Below are 23,582 nucleotides of genomic sequence, written 5' to 3'. Positions count from 1 at the left end.
TGGATGCACAGGTTCTGTCCTCCCTCCTCCCTCCTCCCTCCTCTTAGACCCCTCCAGATTTACAGGAGGATTTCAGAAGAGAAGCAACTATCTGAAGTCTATAATAGCTAGGACATCTGCCACCTGGGAAGGTTACTTTTTTCAAGATTAGGGCCTGCTCATCTCTACAACATTACTGTCACTCAAAGCTACCACCTTGCACACTGCCAATGATGTCATTTACATCACGATGAATGGTGCCCCACGGAATTGCGCAGTGCACCAGCTCGCCCGCTGTACATGGCGGCCGCGCTGCTGTTCATGTTTAACAAGCAGCCTCCTTCAAGCTAAATCGTTACAATCCTCCTTCTGGTTATTTTAGTGCAGTTTTTTTTTTTTAGTTACAATTTTTCCTTTCTCAGGACTGGTCTTCTGAAGTCTCCTATGGAAGGGAAATAAGGAATGCACAAAACCCACCAGGAATCCTCTTAGCGGACTGCAGAATAAAGCTTCGAAGCAGGTTGCCTGAGCTCCATTCATCGGGTTAAAGGCAGCTGAGACTGTACAGAGCCCACCGGCCCCCTCTGCGGGGCGCCTGTGCACAAACGCGGTCAGGTGATTAATCATGGCAGGAAAGGGCCGACATGGTAAGTTAAGCTGGGAAAGCGAATGAGCTGCTCTTGGCCTAGCCTGAAAACACAGCGGCTGCAGACGCGCCCTGAGGCCTCCAGGCCCTGGATTCTGGGAGTTTTTCTCCTTAACCTGCCCTCCTGCCTTCCCTTCCCTATTTTTCCAGGCAGCAGGGCTGGGCTGGACAGGAGCCGGGAAAGTGTCTAAAGGGACAAGGATGGGTGTGGCTTCCTCCTCGTCCCCCACGCCAGGAAGGCATCAAGGTACCTAGTCTTCAGGACAAAGCAGGGAGCTGCTATTTATTTGTCCACACGTTCTCCTTTTTGTAGCTCCCAGAGAAAGGTGAAGCGAAAGCCTCAGCCACATAAAAATCTCAGCTACGAGTGGAATCGCCGCAGCTGAGACCAGTGGAAATTTGCGAGGAGCACCGTGGGCGTGTCTTCCCTGGTGGGAAGACGACTAGGGAATCACTTTCATTCACATAAACTTGGGGTCTCCATGCTGTCTGAAAAAGGCTCCCTTTCTAGAATGGGGATTCTAGCAGGCAGGGTTGGAAAGTGTTTGCAAGACAGCTTTAAAGGGGGGGACCTTGTTCAAACCCTTCATTTTACAGATGACAGAACGGTGGCCCTGAGAAGTTAACTGACTCAGCCAACGTCACACAAGAGCAGATCTCACATAAGGACTCTAATTTTCTTTCTGTTCTGCAGCTCTGTCACCCGGGGTCTAACTAAGATGGGTTAAAGGATTTCTTCTAGGCTGGGACCCACATGCCAGCCCCTCAAGCTCTGCGTTAGAGATGAGTTTACATGTGCGGAGGTCCAAGCAGGACCAGGTTATGCGTTGCGTAGCTGGGGCCTTACCACGCCACCAAAGCTAGTGCATCGCGACCTCATGACCTCCAAGACTGTTTCTGGAGCCTTGAGTCAAGCAACCAGCATGCAATAGACAGACACGCACTGCACACGCATGCACAGGGCCACACAAGTGCACCAGGGACAGGGCCGGGGGAAGAAACTCAGGGATGATGGCAGGGAGAGAAGAGGGAGGCATGCCACAGCTGTGCCATCCAATGTCCATTGAGCCGGGGAAGCTCTGGGGCCTGACACTCCTAAAACACTCAGGCAGAAGGGACAGACGTCTAGTTAAGGGTACCAGGGTGGATGCGTTGAAAGGGTGCAGGGGTTCATTCTGAACTGGAGAAATCCATTTCAGCCTGGAGCACAAGCCCGGGGATCCCAGTAGGAGTCCCACGGGTGGCAAATGCACCCCCACACCCTGCCCTGGCATCAGATGCCCACGGGATGGTATCTCAGTGCATTTACTGATTTGAGTTGTGAAACTCCAGGGCCTACCCCATTTCTACCACCAGCTACGGGACTCAGTGGGTGCAAGAGGACCATGCAGATCTAAATCCACTCCGTGCCTCCCCTGCACACCCGGAAAACACTCTCGGTTACTCACGTAGGCAAAAGATGGGCCTTGCTGTGGTTGAACAACACAGTATAAAACAAGTGTCAGAGGCATTCCATCACATGGACAGCAGGGGCTGGAGAACACATGACTGCAACCCCCCAAACAGCCTGGAGCTCCCAAGACAAACTGCCCTTTTCCTTGCCACTGTTTCTCTTCTCTCAGTTTAGCTGCAGGGATGCGATCACAGCCCACTGCAGTCTCGACCTCCCAGGCTCAGGCAATCCTCCTGCCTCAGCCTCCCAAGTAGCTAAGACTTCAGGCATGCACCACCACGCCTGGCTAATTCTCTTGTTTTTTGTTTTGTTTTTTTTTTTTTTTATTTTTTTTTTTTGGTAGAGACAGAGTGTCACTATGTCACCCAGGCTGGTTTTAAACTCCTGGACTCAAGCCATCTTCCCGCCGCGGCCACCAAAACCTCAGCCGCTTCCTCCTTTCTCTAAGTTTTAGAGATCAGACATTTCAAAGTCCTTCATAATTACTGGGGCCACATTAGGCTCCTTAAAACAGTATCGAATGAGACCATGTCTGAGACGTGTTCACACATGCAGCCAAAAGCAGCAGCACATAGCAGGCCCTCGATAAACATGACCTCTTAGGAAGTATGAGCTCTTAGTCTTCCTCCGTAGGGAAAGGGCAGGCATGGGAAACTGTAGTTTCACTGCCACACAACCTTTGGGGCTGTTCCCACTCACGATGGCTAGAAAGCAACATGCCAGAGGCACTTCTAGGACCGGGAATCCTGAGTTTCCTGCATTTGCTCGGAGACGGAAAGTTCCCCAAAGCCACAACCAGCACCCAGCCCAGATCTCCAAGGACCTCTGGACAAGCCAGCCATGGCAGCTGCCCCAGAGTCCCCTCTGAGGGCCAAAGCGACATCCGTAATGGCGAGAACTGGAGACAGCCCACGCGGTGGTCAGATCTCCACCCTACCATCTTCCTGCCTGCAAACCTGAAGACAGAGGCGCTGGCTAGTCCTGGCGGTCCCAGCACTTGCCCTGACCTCCGGGACAGATGGGGCAGGGCTGACACACGAGGAGGAAGAGAAGGATGGGCCCTAGGGGGCATGACTTCAGAAACCTGCCCTTCTTTTCCTTCCAAGCTCTTCCTCATACTGTGTCATCATCTGTTTATTTTGTGATTCTTTGACAACCACGCTCTCTACCACAGGTTCAGAAGCTCAGAGAAGAAACTAACAGCAGCTCTCAGACATATCCCCGAGTTCTCACCCCAAGTGATGCCTGGCACACAGTAGGTGCTCAATCCACAGTTACTGAATGACTTTGCCCCGAAGCCCATGGGCTGAGTGATACCAGCATCTCCATCCCAGGGACAGGGGGACACTGGAGGAATTCCTGGAGGAATCAGGAAACCCAAAAGCTGTCTCAACCCCAGGGACGGTACAGAGATTCACTAATGGAGCGCTTCTCAACCCAGGGCAACCATCCCGTGACAGGGATCATCTGACAATGTCTAGAGATATTTTTGGTTGTCACAACTGGAGGGGGGGTCTATCGGCATCTAGTGGGGCAAGGCCAGGGAGGTCACTAAACACTCTATGAGGCACAAGGAAGCCCCTCCAAGGAAGAATTATCTGGTCAAAAATGACATCAATGCCACCCCTGAGAAGCCCCGATGCGAAGGAAGAGCTCACTATGGAAGGGAGTGGGCTTATTCCCATTTCACAAAACGGGCCACCTTCTGGAGGGATGCTTCCAGCTGAGCCAAGGAATCGCCCATCCTTAACAGGCCTGCTTGCCAGAAAAAACTGTCCCTCTTTGAGTCTTCAGAGGAGGGGCAGTCAGACAGGACCTGAGTTCCTGCAACAATGCTCTGTATCTCGGTCGGCCTGCAAGCTGGAGATGGGCTGGCTGAGCCACGGCCTCTGACTGGGAGCTGCCACTCACCGTGATACTCGTGTCTTTCTTGCCCTTGTGGGAGGAGGCCACCACGGCCAAGTACTGAATGACTTTCTTGGTGTTCTCGGTTTTCCCAGCTCCGGATTCGCCTCTGAAAGACACAGGAACAGTGACCCAGTGGACATAGTTTATGCACACATTCCATGGTAACCTTTCCGCAGCTCCGTGAGCCACACAGGATGATAATGGCCACGGCCACCATTTCCCACATGGGGAGATGGAGGCTTCCAGAGGGGAAGTAACTTGACAGAGGTCACATCTCTGGCAGTGAACTGAGCTGGGTCCCCAACTTAGGTCTGATGCTCAATCTGTTCCTTCCAAGAGGATGTAGGAAAGAATTCAGATGCAGTGCTGGGTGCGGTGGCTCATGCCTGTGATCCCAGCACTTTGGGAGGCTGAAGCAGGTGGATCACCTGAGGTCAGGAGTTCGAGACCAGCCTGGCCAATATGGAGAAACCCCATCTCTACTAAAATACAAAATTAGCCGGGCATGGTAGTGCATGCCTGTAATCCCAGCTACTCTGGGGCTGAGGCAAGAGAATCTCTTAGAACCTGGGAGGCAGAGGTTGTAGTGAACCGAGATCACACCACAGCACTCCAGACTAGGCAACAAAGGGGACTCTGTCTAAAAAAAAAAAAAATCAAATACAAATAGTGAAGAAGTTGGCTGGGCACAGTTATACCTGTGATCCCAGCACTTTGGGAGGCTGAGGTGGGAGGATCATTTGAGACCATGAGTTTGAGACCAGCCTCAGCAACACAGAGAGACCCCGCCTCTACAAAAATATTTAAAAATTAGCCAGGCATGGTGACGCATGCCTGTAGTCCCAGCTCTTTGGGAAGTTGAGGCAGGAGGATCGTTCGAGTCCGGGAGTTCAAGACCAGCCTGAGCAACATAGTGAAACCCTGTCTCTAAAAAATTAGGAAAATTAACCAGGCATGGTGGTACACGCCTGTAGTCCCAGCTACTCAGGTGGCTGAGGTGGAAGGATGGCTTGAGCCCAGGAGGCGGAGGTTCCAGTGAGCCATGATCACACCACTCCACTGCAGCCTGGGTGACAGAGCGAGACCTCATCGTTAAAAAAACAGGGTGAAAAAGAAAACCTTTCTTTTCCTACAAAGGTCCAAGCAGGTTTATTTGGAACTGTGTACTTTTAAGACATCATTAGCATTGCTAGAAATGGAAAGACCAGGCACGAGGCAGCCTTCAAGAAAGGACTGAAGTGCCTTGGGAGTACCAGGACCTCAGATAAAAGGTCAAAGAGCTTTCTTACGGAAAGAAAACTTCCCAAAAAGAACTGGTTATCCCATTCATCACTGGGCAGATGCAAGCTCCTTTATTCCCTGAGGAATCCCACCCTGTGTATCAGGAGGCTATCTGATGATCTCAGCCAAGTATCTAAGGCTAAACCCAGTTGAAGTAATTCGCACTAAAGTGTAAATGACTGATTTAGATCAGCATGAATGGCTTCTCTTATCAAAAAAGTATGTACTCCTGGAATGTGAAGGGTAGATTTTTTTTTTTTTTTTTTTTAACCAAAATGGCCTTTGTGAACTAGCTGCCTCTTTTGGCCACCGGAAATCATCACAATGGAACGGTTCCATCCAGATGCTACCTCTACGTCCCGCCACTCCTCGTGAAAGGTAAGGACAGGGCCTTGACTGAGGCTTCCCTTGTTTATCGTCTTCTGTTTTTTAGTTTCCTTTTGCTTTCTGTGCTTCCTTTCTGCGCCTCATCTCTCTCATTTTCTGAGCTCACTTAATACCTGAAAATCTAAGAGAGACTTTTTTTTTAATTGGGAAAAGGATGTGTTCACCCCGAGGTCGGCCCAAGGTTCTCCGTGCTGAACCAGTGCCACTAAAGCCAGTCCAGTCTCTGCCCTTCTTCCTAATTAGGAAATAAAGAAATTAGTTTTCTCTGCCAAGGGCCCATTAATAACTTTGCTCATGGCTTAAAAAAGAAGCAGAAGAAAAGAGAAAAGGAGAAAGAAAAAAAGTGCCCTGAACTGCTGGGCCTAATTCTACAGGTCCCGCTGTCCTGAAATCAAGTGTCTGATTGCCAAGAATGACGGGGCATCTTGCAGGGACGCTGTGTGGTCCCTTCCCTTCCCAGAGGCCTTCCACGCCAATGGCCACGTTATTTCACATGGCCTCAGAGGCAGTTTAGGAAATGCGAACCACAAAGGCATATTTCCCAGGAAAGGAAGTGTGTGTGTGTGTGTGTGTGTGTGTGTGTGTGTGTGTGTGTGTGTTTAAAAGTGAAGAACAGGGCCCAGCCTGGTGGCTCACACATGTAATCCTGGCACTTTGGGAGGCTGAGGAGGGCAGATCACGAGGTCAGGAGTTCAAGACCAACCTGACCAACATGGTGAAACCCCGTCTCTACCAAAAATACAAAAATTAGCCAGGTGCGGTGGTGCACACCTGTAATCCCAGCTACTCTAGAGGTTGAGGCAGTGGAATTGCTTGAACCCAGTAGGTGGCGATTGCAGTGAGCTGAGATCACGCCACTGCACTCCAGCCTGATGACAGAGCGAGACTCTGTTTCAAAAAAAAAAAAAAAAAAAAAAAGAGGAGAGCTGATGAGGTGAAGCAGAGAATTGGCCACAGTTATAATCCCAGCTACTCAGGAGTCTGAGTTGGGAGGATCCCTTGAGGCCAGGAGTTTGAGAGAAGCCTGGAGAACATAGCAAGATCCCATCTCTTAAGAGAGAAAAATTGGCGTTTGTCACTGACAGGATGTAGGGGGAAGGGTCCTTTCACTAATTGCTTTACATGAATTATTTCCTTTATCCTCCTCCTGCCTCCATGTTATTATAGAAAAAGGAGTCTTGCCCAGAGTGGGTAAGCAGTTTTCCCTAGGTCACATACCAAAGCAGGGGTATAGTCAGAATTGAAAGTCAGGTCTCTGATTCCAGCGCAATCAGAATTCCTTTTACTGTATTTCAATAAGTTGTTCCATGACATAGGCCCACCCCTCTAGGGACTTGCTTTCTAAGGCTATAAGAAAGGCAGGGGAAGGGGAACTGGTATTTGTTGAAGGCCTCCACAGTGTGAGGCTTTGGGCTCACAAATCTTTTCATTTACTCCACCCAGCGATCTAATGAAAGAGATTCATTATCCCCATCACCCACCTGGGGAAACCGAGGCAAAAGAGGTTGAAGCAAATTGCTCCAGCCCACAATTGCTGCTGCTTTCACATAGATAGGAAATGGAGGAGAAGCAGGATTCGAACTTAGGTCCACTTGCCACCAGAGCCCATGTTCTGCCTCCTGTCCTTTTATTTTAACAAAATAGAAAAGGGGAAAGACAGAGAGAAGCCCCAGCCCCACTCCATCAGAGTTCTTCCATCTATTCCAGGAGCCTTCATTTGTCCAAATCAATGAACCAAGCCACTCAGTCATTCACACCTTAGTATGAATTACTTCTATCAGGCTAATGTCAGAACTTTGCTAGACTCATTCTGAAGTGAAGGGGATGGATTCTGATTAAATCAAGAGAAAGGAGAGAAACTTTGGGACAGAGGAGACCACTTGCTTAGGTGGTCCTGAGCCTATTCAGATCCTAGACAAGAATCAGGACAGCAGTGTGCACAAACAACACGTGTAGAGCATACTTCATGCTGACAAACCAGTGTTCCTGGACTGCTGCTCCTCACTTCTCCTTTCCCACAACAATTCCTTCCTTCCCCCTGGCCTTGAGCCTCTCCCACCTCCTCTTTTTCACAACAAAGACATCCCTGGGTGAGATGGCTCATGCCTGTAATCCCAGCACTTTGGGAGGTCGAGCAGGTGGATCACTTGAGGTCAGGAGTTCGAGACCAGCCTGGCCAACATGGTGAAACCCTGTCTTTACAAAAATACAAAAATTAGCAAGGCGTGGTGGTGGGCACCAGCTACTCGGGGGGCTGAGGCAGGAGAATCACTTGAACAAGGAGGCGGAGGTTGCAGTGATCTGAGATCGTGCCACTGCACTCCAGCCTGGGCGACAGAGTGAGACATGCTCTCAAAAAACAAACAAACAAAAAACCAAAGACATCAGTGAGTCCTGTCTGTGGCTGTGGTCTCCCATTTTGCCAGGGATGGGGATGGGATGTAAACTTTGGGACTCTATCCCTTCCCACGTAGCTGCCAGGCTCCACTGCTTCCAAGTTCTGTTGGGAAAAATAAATTATCCCGGCAAGTTCTGCCAAAGAAAACATCCCAAGGTCCAGGCTCATGGGTGTCTGAAGGTTGATGAAGCTCAGGGCTGGTCCAGAACCGATAGCTTAGCTTTTCTGACTCCTGACCCTTAGGGGTGAAGATGCCTTCCTGGTCTGAGCACCCTAAAGTCCGAGCTTCCTGGAGAAGAACCGGACTCATGACCCTGTGCGGCCTCCTGGCCTTGTAATTACCCCGATGCCAATTCTTTTAAATCAGCCCAGCCCCAGTGGTTAGGAGGAGCTACCCAATGGCCGCTTAACCCGTCAGCCAGGCTGGCTTCATGAGTGTGACCTGTACGGCCTCACAAGGTCACCCTGTGCTTGATTTAATGCTCTAACATTGTCATCTGGAAATTCTTCATAAAGACTCTGCATTTTCTTCTTCTTCTTCTTTTTTTGTGTGTGGGGGGGACAGAGTCTTGTTCTATTGCCCAGGCTGGAGTGCAGTGTGTGATATTGGCTCACTGCAGCCTCCACCTCCTGCATTCAGGTGACTCTCCTGCCTCAGCCTCCCGAGTAGCTGGAACAACAGGTGCTCACCTCTATTCCTGGGTAATTTTTGTATTTTTAATAGAGATGGGGTTTTGCCATGTTGGCGAGGTTGGCCTCAAACTCTTAACCTCAAGGGATCTGGCTGCCTTGATATTCCAAAGTTCTGAGATCGCAGGTGTGAGCTACTGCACTCAGCTAGAATTTTCATTTTGCAAAATTTTACAAATTCTGCAGCTGGTCCTGGCTCCCAGGGTTGAAGTCCATTGCAGGCTGTGGTTTGCCACTGGTAAGAAAGCCAAACTGCCTCTGATGAACCTCAGAGCTCTTCAGTCCCTGGTCTTTATGTGACTGGCAAAGCACTTTGGCATTTTGTACTGTCCAACTCCTACACGTCCAGCAAAACCCCAGGCAGAAGCAATGGCTCTCTCCCCTACAGCATCAATTGGTAGAATAGCACAATGTGCCCCAGGGCCAGGTTGCTCAAGTTCAAATCGCTGCTCTGCCAGTTACCTGTGTGACCTTAGGGAAGTCATTTAGCCTCTCCATACCTCAGTTTCTTTACCCCTTTATGAAATGGGTATAATAAAAACACTTACCTAGTATAAAGGTTTTTTTCTGAGATAAAGTCTCACTCTGTGGCCCAGGCTGGAGGGCAGTGATGCAATCATAGCTCACTGCAGCTGAGAATTCCTAGGCCCAAGTGATCTTCCTGCCCCAGCCTCCCAAGTAGCTGGGACTGCATGTGCACACACCACAACTGGCTAATTTTTAAATTTTCTGTAGAGAGAGGGGTCTCGCTATGTTGCCTAAGCTGGTCTCGAACTCCTGGTCTCAAGTGACCTCTAGTCTTGGCCTCCCAAAGTGCTGGGATTACAGGCATGAGCCACCATGCCTGACCTTATATGATTCTTATGAGGATTGAATGAGTGAATATATAAAATGCTTAAAACAATACCTGGTTCACCAAAATGTTAGTCATTATTACTTTTGCTTTTCTGAGAGAGTTTTGCTTGTTGCCCAGGCTGGAGTGCAGTGGCACCATCTTGACTCAGTGCAGCCTCAAACTCCTGGGCTTACATGATCCTCCCACCTCAGCCTCCTGAGTAGATGGGATTGACAGGCATGCACCACCACGCCTAGCTCATTGTTTGATTTTGTGGGGTCTCGCTAAGTTGCCCAGGCTGGTCTTGAACTCCAGCCCTCAAGCAGTCCTCCTGCCTGAGCCTCCCAAAATGTTGGGATTACAGGTGTGAGGCACTGTGCCCACCTGTTATTACTTTTATAACCACTGCTTCCCTAGTGCTCCTGTAGTGTTTGTATAATAATTTTCAACATTCATCCTATCATTAAAATATAAATGACATTCACATTTCCCACTGTCTAAGCTAGGAGTCAGCAAACTCTTTCTGTAAAAGGTCAGCTAGTGGCCGAGCATGGTGGTTCATGCCTGCAATCCCAGCACTTTGGGAGGCAGAGGTGGGTGGATTACTAGTCAAGAGATTGAGACCGCCCTGGCCAACACGGTGAAATCCTGTCTCTGCTAAAAATACAAAAATTAGCTGGGCATGGTGGTGTGCCTTTAGTAGAAGCTATTTGGGAGGCTGAGGCAGGGAAATCTCTTGAACCTGGGAGGTGGAAGTTGCAGTGAGCCGAGATCACGCCACAGTACTCCAGCCTGGGAGACAGAGCGAGACTTGGTCTAGTAAATATTTTAGACTTTGCGGGTCCATGCGTTCTTTGTCACATCTGCTCAGCTCTCCACAGCAGCACAAAAGTAAATATGTAAACAAGTGGATGTGGCTGTGTTTCAATAAAACTTTAGGTAAAACAAATAGACAAGGGCCTGATTTGACCCACTGGTCAAAGTCTGTCCATCCCTGGCTTCAGTCCCTTAGTGTTTTCTCATCCATTTTATTATTATTATTATTGAGATGGGGTCTCACTCCACCACCCAGGCTGAACTGCAGCGGTATCTTGGCTCACTGCCAAATTTCTGCCTCCCAAACTCAGTGAGCCGAGATCCTTCTGCCTCAGCCTCTTAAGTAGCTGGGACTACAGGCACATGCCACTCATTTTTGTGTTTTTTATAGGGACAAGGTTTTGCCACGTTGGCCAGGCTGGTCTCGAACTGCTGAGCTCAAGCAGTCAGCCCACTTTGGCCTCCCAAAGTGCCGGGATTACAGGCATGAGCCACCGTGCCCAGCCTGTCGTCCATTTCAGATGAAAGTTTAAACTCCCCAGAGCATGGAAGCACCCCCCTCCTCCTTTTAGTCTAGCCCTTTGATCATACAGCCCTTTCTCCACCCAGGCCCATGGCCTCTACTTAATCTGATTACACTGTATGAATTACACGCCAGACAAAATACAACTTAGCTCTAAATATTACATTTATTCGACTTTCAGTTTTCCTTCCTTCCTTTCTCCCTCTCCCCTCTCCTCACTCTTTCTCTCTCTTACCCAGGCTGCAATGCAGTGGTACGATTATAGCTCACTTAGTCTCTAATCCTGAGCTCAAGGGATCCTCCCGCTCCAACCTCCTGAGTAGCTGGGACTACAGGCATGAACCATTGCACCTAGCTAATTTTTAACTTTTTTGTAGCGATGGGGTCTCACTAGGTTCCTCAGTTTGGTCTGAAACTCCTGGCCTCAAGCAACCCTCCTGCCTCGGCCTCTCAATGCCTGAGATTACAGGCATCAGCCGCCACATCCACCCAACTTTCAGTTTCCTAACTGCATAACCAAATAGTTGGTTCCAGCCTGACTTCTCTCTTTTTTTTTTTTTTTGAAATGGAGTCTCACTCTGTTGCCCAGGCTGGAGTGCATTAGCGCAATGTCGGCTCACTGCAACCTCCACCTTCTGGGTTCAAGCAATTCTCCTGCCTCAGCCTCCTGAGCCGCTGCAATTACAGGTGGGCTCCACCACACCCAGCTAATTTTTCTATTAGTAGAGACAGGGTTTTACCATGTTGGCCAGGCAGGTCTCGAGTTCCTGACCTGGTGATCCTCCCAGCTTGGCCTCATTACAGGCATGAGCCACCATGCCTGGCCAGCCTGGCTTCTCTTGACCACCAACTATGCCTAAAAGCTCAGCTCTGCTTTCAACTTGTAGGTCCTCAAGTCACTTCAGCTTAATTTCACAAGTAAAATAAAATTTAATACAGAGACTGAAGCTGTTGGTGGTTCTGGAGTGACTAGATGCATTTGCAAATAAAATTTGGATTGTTTTGGAATTTCCTTTTTAAGGTCAGCTAATGCCTACTTTTCTAGCACTGGCTGTGTGTGGGCAGTGTGCTAAGTGCTTGCTAACCCTGCATTCCAGGAGATGGAAACAGACCACAGCCAAGTAAACAAACAAATCATCAATATAGTTTGTGGTGGCGATATCATTGCTCCATCAGGGTGATATGACTGAGAAGATCGAGGGGAAGAGAGGAGAGGGAGGCTGTGGATGGGGAAGCCAGGGAGTTGCTGAGCCTTGAAAGCTACAAGGATCACTGCTGGAACAAGTCCTAACGTGTGTGATGGATTGCATTGTTTACTGAGAATGACAGCAAAGAAAACTGAGCCAGCCCCCAAGCGGAAAACTTCTCAGGGCGTTCTAAAATACTAAGCAATGTATGCATATCATACAGTAGTTAAACCAATTCTTTAAACTCAAGAAATGTGACCCTGCCTCCATTGCTCCCTCGTGGAGAATGCTTTCTAGTTTGTCATCGATCAGTGGTGAGCAAGCACCAGCTGCCTGAGAAAACACAGAACACTTGCTTGTTAATAATAATCATCTGTTCAAAGAGTTTGCAGGAGGCTCTCAGCTCTGAAGGCTGTTAGCCTCCTGATCCCACTTTGCACTCTATCTTTGTGTTTGCTTCTTCAGTTCCTTTAGCGCTGCCTGGGTTGGGGTCTTCATGACTGAGCTGGTCTCGGTAACAGCACAATGGGAAGGATGGAGGGAGGCGTGGGCCAGGGAGGGGGAACAGCGGTCCAAGGGAGGGAAATGCTGGGCCCAGGTATGAGACAGAATGGCTCCCAGGGTGGCTGGAGGGCCACAAGGGATGGGGACAGCAGGAAGTGATGACAGAAGAGCAGATTACACTCTTCCAAACCACAGTTAGGAATCTGGGTTTTATTCTCATGGGTGCAGAAAACCATTTCAGGAAGGCAATGGGACTTTAGAACAAGTACAGGGAGAATCAGAACTGCAGGATGGGCCAGGTGTGGTGGCTCAAGCCTGTAATCCCAACACTTTGGGAGGCCAAGGTGGGTGACTCACCTGAGATCAGGAGTTCGAAACCAGGCTAGCCAACATGGTGAAACCCCATCTCTACTAAAAATATAAAAATTAGCCAGGCATGATGGAACACACCTATAATCCCAGCTACTCGGGAGGCTGAGGCAGGAGAATAGCTTGAACCCAGGAGGCGGGTGTTGCAGTGAGCCGAGATCACACTACTGCACTCCACTTTGGGCAACAGAGTGAAACTTTGTCTCAACCAAAAAATAAACAACAACAACAAAAATGCGGGATAGAAACTGGATTGCAGGAAGGATTTTAAAAAAAATAATGATCAACGAGGTCAGGAGTTTGAGACTAGCCTGGCCAAGATGGTGAAGCCCCGTCTCTTCTAAAAATACAAACATTAGCCAGGCACAGTGGTGGGAGCCTGTAATCCCAGCTACTCATGAGGTTGAGGCAGGAGAATCAGGAGGCAAAGGAACCCAGGAGGCAGAGGTTGCAGTCAGCCAAGATCGTACCATGGCACAACAAACAGCCTGGTGACAGAGTGAGACTCCATTTCAAAAAAAAAAAAAAGATCACTTTCACTACAATAGCAGTTAATTCTTATGAAGTGCTCACTAGGGGGCAGTGGCCTATTTCTCAATTCTTCACATGTAGTGATTTGTTTAATCCTTCCAACAACCCAATGGGGCGCTTATTGCTCCCATTTTACGGATGGGGAAACTGAGGCTCAGAGAAGCGAATGGACCTGTTTCCCAGAACATACAACTAGATGATGATGGGGCTAGAATTCAAACCCCAGGGGTTAGGCTCTGGAATCCACACTTTATGACACCATGCTAAGGAATATTTACTGAATGAATGATGAATGAATATTCTTAAAATGTATATTTATGGAAGGAAGGAAGGAAGCAACAAAGGGAGCAGGGAGCTTAAGAGACTGCTGCAGAGGCCCTGGAGAGAGGTGATGAGACCCTGAACTAGGAAGAGGCAGTGGAGTCAGAAGAATGGGCAGAGATAAGAAATATTTCAGCAGCACACTCTCCAAGGCAGGAACCACTATCTAAATTAACTAAAATCTTAAAAATTCAGTTGTGTAATACACTTGCCACTTTTAAAGCACTTAATTAAATTAACTTTTAAGTGAAAATTTTAAGTGAACTTTGTGCTCATCACAAAGTTGTGTTGGACAGCACTGTTTTAAATGAAGCAGCACCTGCTGATGGCATGGGTGCTGCTAATGAGAACAGGCTGGCCTCTTCTTCATCTTCACAGCCTCTCCATAGCCCAGCTCAGAGAGATCAAGTGACCCCTGCATAGCCACACAGCCATCTCAAAGTCTTACTCTTCCTGCACCTCTGTGTTACAACACTTAATTCATTCACTCTACAGAGGACAACTGAGCAACACTACTTTGGTTCCTGGGAGGTGACATGTGGCTCACACATGGGCCTGGCTCCTAGGGGCTCAAATGCCTGTGTGGTCAGCTGAAAAACAGCCCCACAAAGATGTCCATAGCCTATTCTCAGAATCTGTGAATCTATTTGCTTGAATCGAGGAGACTGTCTTGGATCATCTAGGTGGGGCTAATATAACCACAAGGGCCCTGAGCCTTATAAGAGGGAGGTAGGGGTACCAGAGAAAGAGATTTAAAGATACCATGCTGCAGGATTTAAAGATGGAGGAAGGGACCATGAGCCAAGGAATGTTGGTGATTCCAAGAAGCCAGAAAAGCTAGGAAACCAGGTCAGCAAGTTGTTTTAGCATTTATATCCACATATCTAGATACCATGATATCTCTAGTTCCAGACTATTCATTGTTAAACGTCCAATGTTTGATTCCTACCATGGAAGATGAGAATTCAGTTCCATATAATTCTCTTCCTTTTCCCCACAGAGCCAATTCCATCACAGGTAGTTATTCTGGTTAGATAAATACTCCAAATTTGCACAGCTGGCCTCCTTAGTCCAGTGTGATTACTCCTCCTTCCATCCCAACTTCTGGTTTTTCCTTGAGTTTATAATTGCCTTTGTTTTATTGTTTCCAGGTTTTCTATCTACATCAACCCCAAACTTATCATGGATTGTCTCAATATTCTCTCAGTACAGTTCACTGCCATCCTAGCATCCATCACCATCTGCAGTTCTTATTACTAGATTTTAATTGTCCTTTCAGAAAATTTTATTCAAATAGAAAACATATGTATGTTTACACATTCCCACTCTTTTGCATTGTGCGTATGCTGGTTTGCCCTTGTGTCTTCCACTCAACATTAAGAGTGCTCTCTCTGAGCATAAGTAGATCAACCTCACTTTTTGTAGTGGCTAGCTAGAAAAGCTCTGTTTTATTTAACTAACTCCTGCTGATTATAGCGTTAGTTGCTTCTAGGCCTTAAATATATATATGAATATAAATATCTTAAATATATATGAATATATTAAATACATTAAAAGTACATATATATTATTTTATATAAGTATATATACACAGCCTATTCTCATTATTTACATATTCCATATTAGCAAATTCACCCACTTGCTAAAAGTTATTTGTAGCCCCCAAATCAATATTCATGGTACTTTTGTGGTCATCTGTAAATGTGCAGAGCAGAAAAAATCCGATTCCCCCAATGCACATGTTCCCAGCTAAGGCCGAACAGGGCAATGCTCTACCTTCTAGTTTCAACTCTCATACTGTAAACAAGTGTCTTTTTCGTAGTGTATTTATTGCCACCATTTTTTGTATATTTGGGCTTTTTGTTATTTTGCAGCTTAAAACGTCCTCTCAGATGTGCTTGCTTTGGCAGCACACATATAAAAATGTCCCCAGCACAGTGATAAAATGTTGGCTCAGGTTTCTGAGTTACAATAAGGCTGTGGCATCCATTATGTAAGAAAGACACATCAGATAAACTTCATCCAGGCATCAGTCACAGAGCCGTTGTCTATGAGTTCAATGTCAGTGAATCAGCAATATATATTAAGTAAATACCTGTTACTTGCATGTAAAACAATAGTGAAAATTTTCTGAATGGTTCTGAAATTGAGTTATTATCTTCTATGTACCTAGATCTTCAAAGAAACGGTGATACCAATCACCTAATAGGGTACTGATGGGTTACTGGCTTGATAACTGTGAAATGTTGAAGTAAGAGTTTGACATCTTTCCTATCAATGAAGATGGCTGTTACGCAATTAGATGAGATTCTGCATATAAAATGTAGAGTTCAAGTCCTAGAACACAGTGCATGATCAACAAATGCTAGTTTTTAGGAGGAGAGGTATAGAACCAAATGATACCAGGTGTCATTAAAAGTTTAAATCTGGGCCAGGCACGGTGGCTCACACCTGTAATCCCAGCACTTTGGGAGGCCAAGGCGGGGGGATCATGAGGTCAGGAGTTCAAGACCAGCCTGACCAACATGGTAAAACCCTGTCTCTACTAAAAATACAAAAATTAGCCAGGCATGGTGGTGCACACCTGTAATCCCAGCTACTCAGGAGCTGAGGCAGGAGGATCACTTGAACCTGGGAGACAGAGGTTGCAATGAGCTGAGATCGCATCACTGCACTCCAGCCTGGGCAACAGAGCAAGACTCCGTCTCAAAAAAAAAAAAAAAAAAAAAAAAAAAAGTTTAAGTTTGCCTGCCTCTGCAGAAGAACATATATCATAAATGTTAAATGAGCATCTACACTGTGCCAGGTACAAGGAAAGGCACTTGGAACAGTGAACAAATCAGATCTCTGCACTCATGGATCTTTTCTTTCAGAGGCTGGATCTCGACGCAAAAAAAACCCAAAACAAAACAGAATAAAAAGCACTTCCACTTACGTGCACAGGATGGACTGGTCCTCCCGATCTGCAAACAGAAAGGAAAAAGAGCCATGAATTAGAATGAGCTCTGAGCTAAGGGCGTGGACGTGGCTCCTCCCAGGGCCCTCCCTCTAAAACTGAGCCATGGGTCACCTGTGGAATCTGGCCTGCAAACCCTGACTCTCCGAAGGATGAATGAATGCACTCTCACACCTGGTTCAGTGATTTCAGTGACCTAGGAATGGCTGTGGGCTGCTTTCAGAGGGTCAAATGCAACCAATCCCGTGTTCATCCACACTTTTATTCTGTAGATTTTACAACAGAGGTTCTAAGTGAACACATTGTGGGTAATTAACATGGGTAAGAGAATGGTTTTATCACTGATAAAAGTTTTTCGTTTGGGGCCCAGAGTAAACACTATTAACAGGTAATTCCTCTTTGATCTTCCCCTGAGAGGACCACCCAGCACAAAATTTACCTAAGTAAACAGAGTAGAGACCAGACGTGGGGTAAACAGACTTACACTGGGAAGGCCTTTGATCATCTTGAGCTCTTTCCTATGCTACTGTTAAATGAGGTGGCTGCCTTAAGCAGGGCTCAATAAAACGTTGCAGCCTTCTAAAAGGTTTGAGATTACAATCTTTAACTTTTTCTAGTAATCTGCCAGCCACTCCAAGTAAATATCAACATAGAGCTCTTTCATGCCGGCCCCACTGGGGGTGACAACAGGCCAGCTGGGCTCATTGCCCAGGCCACAGGGCCCAAGACCAACCCCAGAGTCCCAGAAGAAGCCCCAGAAAGACACTGGAGCCTGACTGATCCAGGAGTCATCAGCATCCAGCCACATCAGCTCTGGGGGTGTCCCAGGAGGCCCACTCCACCCAGATTAGGTTAGGGACAGAACACAGATGCTGGATGTACACAGATCGGGGTCTCACTTAGCCACTTCCCAGCTCTGTGGCCTTGGGCAAATATTCTTAAACTCCATGCCTCAGTTCCTTAAACTGTAATATAGTACTGTGTTTTTTGTAAATCCAGCATCCATTTCCTCTTCTTCCAGAAGCATCCTGTGGTCCTTGAGGTTTTGTCACCTCTGCCACCACGTACAGTCTTAGTGGGACTTCCCCATAAGCACCTTTAATGAAGAGGTAAGACTGTGTTCCAGTCTGCATTGGTCGGACTCTCTGGCCTAAAACTCCAAACTCAGTGAAGGACAGGAAGCACAGCAGGTGGACAGAGCTCTGAGGGGGACTTCCTCTCTGCCCCCAGGCCCAAGCAGCCCTAGTTTCTGTCATTTTCCAAGCCCGATTCCTAGTCTTCCTACTGCATCTGTGAGCTCTTCCATACTCCCCCACAAATCCCTTTCCTCTACTACATGACAGAATCAGTCTTTGTTGTTTACCACCAGAGAAACCTGAAGGATACAGAATTAGACGTGATTAAGCAGACATGACCCATCACCTTCTACTCTTAAAGGGGCCTCTGAGGTGAAGCCAGGCTCTGAGGGCCCATTTCCTCCCCAAAGAGAGATCTGAGAACAGTTACTAACACTTTCAACGGCCACCTAATAATGTAGAAATCACAGCATCGTATCTGGTGGTAGGCAAAGCCACAGTGGCAAGCATTTCTAAAATCCACTCCCTGGCTTCGGTCCTACTATCACAGTGCTCAGCGCTCACGAGCTCCATTTCATCAAAAACCTCCCAGGCTTGGTTTAACATTGTATCTCTAGTACCTGGCAGATAGATAGTGGGTGATGAATTAAACTTGTTGGATGGATGGTTGGATGGATGGATGGATGGGTAGATGGATGGGAGGACAGCTGGATGGAAGGAAGGGTAGATGGGTAAAGAGAAGGGTGGGTAGATGAGTAGCTAGATGGATGGGTGGGGGAACGAATGAACTGATCGATGGATGGGAGGGTGGATGGGTGGGTGGATAGGTAGATGAGTAGGTGAGTAGGTGGGTGGATGGATGGACAGATGGGTAGGAAGATGGATGGATGAATGGATGGGAGGATGGATGAACAAATGGATAGAGAGTAGATGGATGGCAGGATGGAAGGACAGGTGGACGGATAAGTGGACGGAAAAAAGGAAGAAAGGATGGATGGAAGGATGGATGGGTAGATTTGTGGGAGGATAAGTGAGTGGATGGATGGATGGATGAATGGGTAGACTGGTAGGTGGATGGGAGAATGGATAGATAGGCAAATGGATGGGAGGATAAATGGCTGGGTGGTTGGGTGAATAGGTAGGTAGGTGGCTGGATGGAAGGATGGACAGATGGATAGAGAGACAGGAGGATAAATGGATGAGTGGCTGGGTGGGTAAGTGGTTGGATGGATGGACAGATGGACAGACGGATAGATAGAAGAAAGGAAGGAAGGGTAGATGGATAGGTAGGTGGGTAGGTGAGTGGGTATATGGCTGGGTGGATGGATGATTGGATGGAAGGAGGGAAGGATGAGTGGGAGGATGAGTGGGTGGGTGAGTGGGTAGGTGAGTGGGTGAATAGGAAGGAGGATAGAGTGGATGGGTGGGTGAATGAGTGGGATGGATGGATAGATGGATGGATAGACAGACGTATGTATGTATATATCTATGTATGTATGGATGGATGGATGGGACTGATGAAGGCCATGACTGTGTATCACTGTGGGACAGAGAGGGCAGGAGTGACCACAAATAGAGGTAGGGGGATTTACATTACACAGAGAAGGTCTGGCCCACCCCAGGGCAAGATGAAGGAGATGAGTCTCTCTTCCATCTGAAATCTGAAGAGAGAGAGAGCTGATTGGAGATGGGCAGGTTCCTCAGATCCTATGATCACCTCCAGTCAATTCTCCCTCTTCTCTTGGATTATAGGTGGATGTTTGGGTGGCCCGGTTGAATGAAATCCTCAGGACAAAAGGCCTAAAGACTAGTCAAGTCAACTCTGGAGTTTCAATTCTGGTGTGTTCACATAGTGGCACATTAAAAAATAGGCAGGCCGGGCGTGGTGGGTGACCCCTGTAATCCCAGCACTTTGGGAGGCCAAGGCCAAGGAGGCAGATCACTTGAGTTCAAGAGTTCTAGACCATCCTGGCCAACAGGGCAAAACCCCATCTCTACTAAAAATACAAAAATTAGCCGGGTGTGGCGGTATACGCTTGTAATCCCAGCTACTCGGGAGGCTGAGGCAGGAGAATTGCTTGAATCCGGGAGGCGGAGTTTGCAGGGAGCCGTGATCGTGCCACTATACTCCAGCCTGGGCGACAAGAGTGAAAAGGCAAAAAAAAAAGAGAGAGAGAGAAAGGAGATTAGAGACATGGGGAGAGCATCATGTGAAGGAGACGGAGGGTGGAGTGAGTCACTGCTCACAGGCAAGGACACCAGGGGCTGCTGGCAGCCACCAGAAGCCACCGAGGAGGCAGGGAACAGAGTCTCCCTCAGAGCCCCCAGGAGGACCAATCCTCCTGATGCCTCGATTTCAGACCTCTAGACCTCCAGGACAGTGAGAGAATAAATGCCTGTGGTCTTAAGCTACCACCTTAGTGGTCATTGTTATGGCAACCACAGGGACTAATAGTCACACAGCTAGTAAGGGTTAGGTGGGATTCAAACTCAGGGTCTGCCTGATTCCAAGGACTGCTTTCACCAATGCATTCTTTCACCCTCCTCAAGTCACCCACACTCATATTCTGGGGACATTTCCTTCCAAGAAAAAAACAGGAAGAAAACAGGCAGGGAGCAGTGGCTCACACATATATAATGACAGCACTTCGGGAGGCCAAGGCAGGTGGATCACCCGAGGTCAAGAGTTTGAGACCAGCCTGGGCAACATGGTGAACCCCCATCTCTACTAAAAATACAAAAACGATTAGCCAGATATGGGGGGTGCACGCCTGTAATTCCAGATACTCGTGAGGCTGAGGCAGAAGAATTGCTTGAACCTGGGAGGGAGGGAGAGTTTGCAGTGAGCTGAGATTGCACCAAATGGTGACAGAGCAAGACTCCATCTCAAAAAAAAAAAAAAAAAGAGACAAGGAAAGAAAAGAAAAAAAGCAAGAAAACAATCCACTATATTCTGGAGAGAGACCTTCAGCTTCCACCCAGGGGGAGAAATTCACTCAAGGACGTAACAAAATGGGAAGCCAGTTTAAAAAAAAATTTTTTTTTTTCCCGAGACAGTCTTGCTCTGTCACCCGGGCTGGAGTGCAGTGGCTCAATCTCGGCTCACTGCAACCTCCGCCTGCTGGGTTCAAGCAATTCGCCTACCTAAGCTTCCTCAGTAGCTGGGACTATAGGCGCATGCCACCACGCCCGGCTAATTTTTGCATTTTTTCTAGAGACGGGGTTTCACCATGTTGGCCAGGCTGTTCTCGAACTCCTGACCTCGGGATCTGCCCGCCTCAACCTCCCAAAGTGCTAAAAAATGACATTTTAAAAGAGGGGTAAAGGACAGAAGAACCAGGTACCCAGCAATTACAACCCAGGCAGAGAGAACCTCCTGGGACCGGCCCAGACAACCTCTACTACCATCTTAAGGAAAGATTTTGAGATGGACAGACAGATAGGCAATGTTGATCCCCTATTTCAGGGAGAGAGGCAGGCTTTCCTGGCAGCCTTGTGAATCCTCAAGCCCAGAGCAGGAGAGCTTTATAGGCTCAGATGCTCACATACTCCCCAGAAGAGGGAGCGGACTCCAGAGGAAGGCCTGGGAGCTGCCAGCATGATTCCAAGCTGGGGGCTGCAGGGAGACCTCTGGCCTGATGTTCCCATCAGAAACACACCGCCTCCAGGTGTGGGAAGCTTGCAGGGCACTGCTTACGAGCGGAAGATCTCTATGTGGGTGCTGTTTGCCAACCCACGTGGAACACAGGGAACTCTGAGATCCTGCAACTTTTTACCGGATTCCTTCCCCAAGCCTGAGCTTGCGTGGGACTCAAAAGCAGTGTTCTCTGTTCAAAGCAGTTTCACCCCTTCCTTGTTTTGCAAAGGAGATTTTTTTCTGCCCGGGGCACCCACCACCACTTCTCCTCCGGCCTCATCCATTCTCTTTCTTTCATGGAAGTGAAATTTACACTACATTAAATGAACCATTTTAGGCTGGGCATGGTGGCTCATGGCTGTAATCCCAGCACTTTGGGAGGCTGAGGCGGGTGGATCACCTGAGATCAGGAGTTCATGACCAGCCTGGCCAGCATGGAGAAACCCTGTCTCTACTAAAAGTACAAAACATTAGCCAGAGGTGGTGGTGGGTGCCTGTAATCCCAGCAATTTGGGAGGCTGAGGCAGGAGAATCACTTGAACCCAGGAGGCGGAGTTGTGGTGAGCCAAGATCATGCCATTGCACTCCAGCCTAGGCAGCAAGAGTGAAATTCCACCTCAAAAAAAAAAAAAAAAAAAGGGAACCATTTTAAAGTGAAAAATTCAAGCCAGGTGTGGTAGCTTATCCCTGTAATCCCAACACTTTGGGAGGCCGAGGCAGGCGGATCTCCTGAAGTCAGAAGTTCGAGACCAGCATGACGAAACCCCGTCTGTACCAAAAATACAAAAATTAGCTGGGTACAGTGGTGTACAACTGTAACCCGAGCTACTCAGGAGGCTGAGGCAGGAGAATCTTGTGAACCAGGGAGGTGTAGGCTGCAGTGAGCCAAGATCACGCCACTGCACTCCAGCCTGGGTGACAGAAGGAGACTCCGTCTCAAAAAATAAAAAAATTAAAAAGTGAAGAATTTGGGGGCATTTACTACATTCACAATGTTACATAACTACCACCTCTATCTAGCTCTAAAGTATTTTGTCACCCCAAGATGAAAACCTGTTCCCGTCAATCAGTCATACCCCTATAAACCCTGCCAACCACCAGTTTGCTTTTTGTCTCCAGGGACTTATCTATTCTAGACATTTTTGCATAAATGGAATTATACCATGCGTGGCCTTTTGTGTCTGGCTTCCTTCACTTAGCACGTGGCTGGAGTTAATCTATGTTGTAGCAGGTCCCAGACTTCATGCCTGTTTGTGGCTGAGTCATATCACATGTATTGATAGATTGTACTTTATTTATCTATTCAAGAGTTGATGGACATTTGGGTTATTTCCACCTTTTGGCTATTCTGCATAGTGCTGCTATGAACATTCCCGTACAAGTTTTAGTTTGAGTAGCTTTTTGGTTCTTTGCGCATATACCCTAATCTGTATGTGAAACATCATCTTGGGAGTCAACTCTTCCATGCTATCTTCTCTAACTCTGCACTTTTCTAGAGCTGAGCTGGGGACCTTTCCACTTTATCCTCTACCTGCAGGATGGCCATGGACAGTGGTGCATGTTGTACACTGCATAACTCTATACAGAAACTGTTCGCACTGGTCACTGTAGATGTGTGTATTTATTGTAATAATCTTTCAGCAGATGGAGGAAAGTGCCTTCAGAAAACGATGCCTTTCTCTAATTCTATAAACGTGAGTGTCACAAGGCCTATTAGCTCCCATGGTCCAAAGGTTCTCTCCATTTTTGCAATTATCATCATTGTGATTCTTACTTAACAAATGTCTCAAAACATTTTTTGGGGAAAAGGTACAGATTATACAGAATGGTAATGGGCCATCTATCCATGATCTGGCCTGCAGAGTTTTTCTTTTCCATATTGGTAAAAATTATGCTACTTTCATTATCCATAATATGCAAAAAGTAGAAACAACCAAATGTCCATGAATGGGTAAATGAATGAATGAAAGATGGTCTACCCAGACAATGGGATTCAGTATTCAGCCACAAAAAGAAAGGACGGTATGACCGGGCACCGTGGCTCATGCCTGGAATTCCAGCACTTTGGGAGGCTGAGGTGGGTGG

At 47.6% G+C, this 23,582-nt stretch overlaps 1 protein-coding gene across 4 annotated transcripts in view; it reads right to left on the bottom strand.

Moving 5' to 3' along the window:
- Positions 1-23,582, bottom strand: part of MYH11 (myosin heavy chain 11) — a 154,066-nt gene that overhangs the window by 81,234 nt on the left and 49,250 nt on the right. For 2 of the 4 annotated variants that reach the window (XM_032269627.1, XM_032269629.1), the window contains exons 4-6: positions 16,764-16,791; positions 3,990-4,092; positions 2,074-2,094 (exon numbers count right to left, since the gene is read on the bottom strand). In XM_032269627.1, the coding sequence (XP_032125518.1) occupies positions 2,074-2,094; positions 3,990-4,092; positions 16,764-16,791 (152 nt within the window). The remainder of the gene's footprint in view (positions 1-2,073; positions 2,095-3,989; positions 4,093-16,763; positions 16,792-23,582) is intronic. The other 2 variants (XM_032269630.1, XM_032269628.1) reach the window with 1 other exon arrangement.

Source organism: Sapajus apella, unplaced genomic scaffold, assembly GCF_009761245.1.
Source record: "Sapajus apella isolate SASKATOON/1434 unplaced genomic scaffold, GSC_monkey_1.0 scaffold196, whole genome shotgun sequence".
NCBI lineage: Eukaryota > Metazoa > Chordata > Mammalia > Primates > Cebidae > Sapajus > Sapajus apella.
The sequence above is the reverse complement of the archived record's forward strand: the minus strand, read 5'-3'. Positions and strand labels throughout refer to the sequence as shown.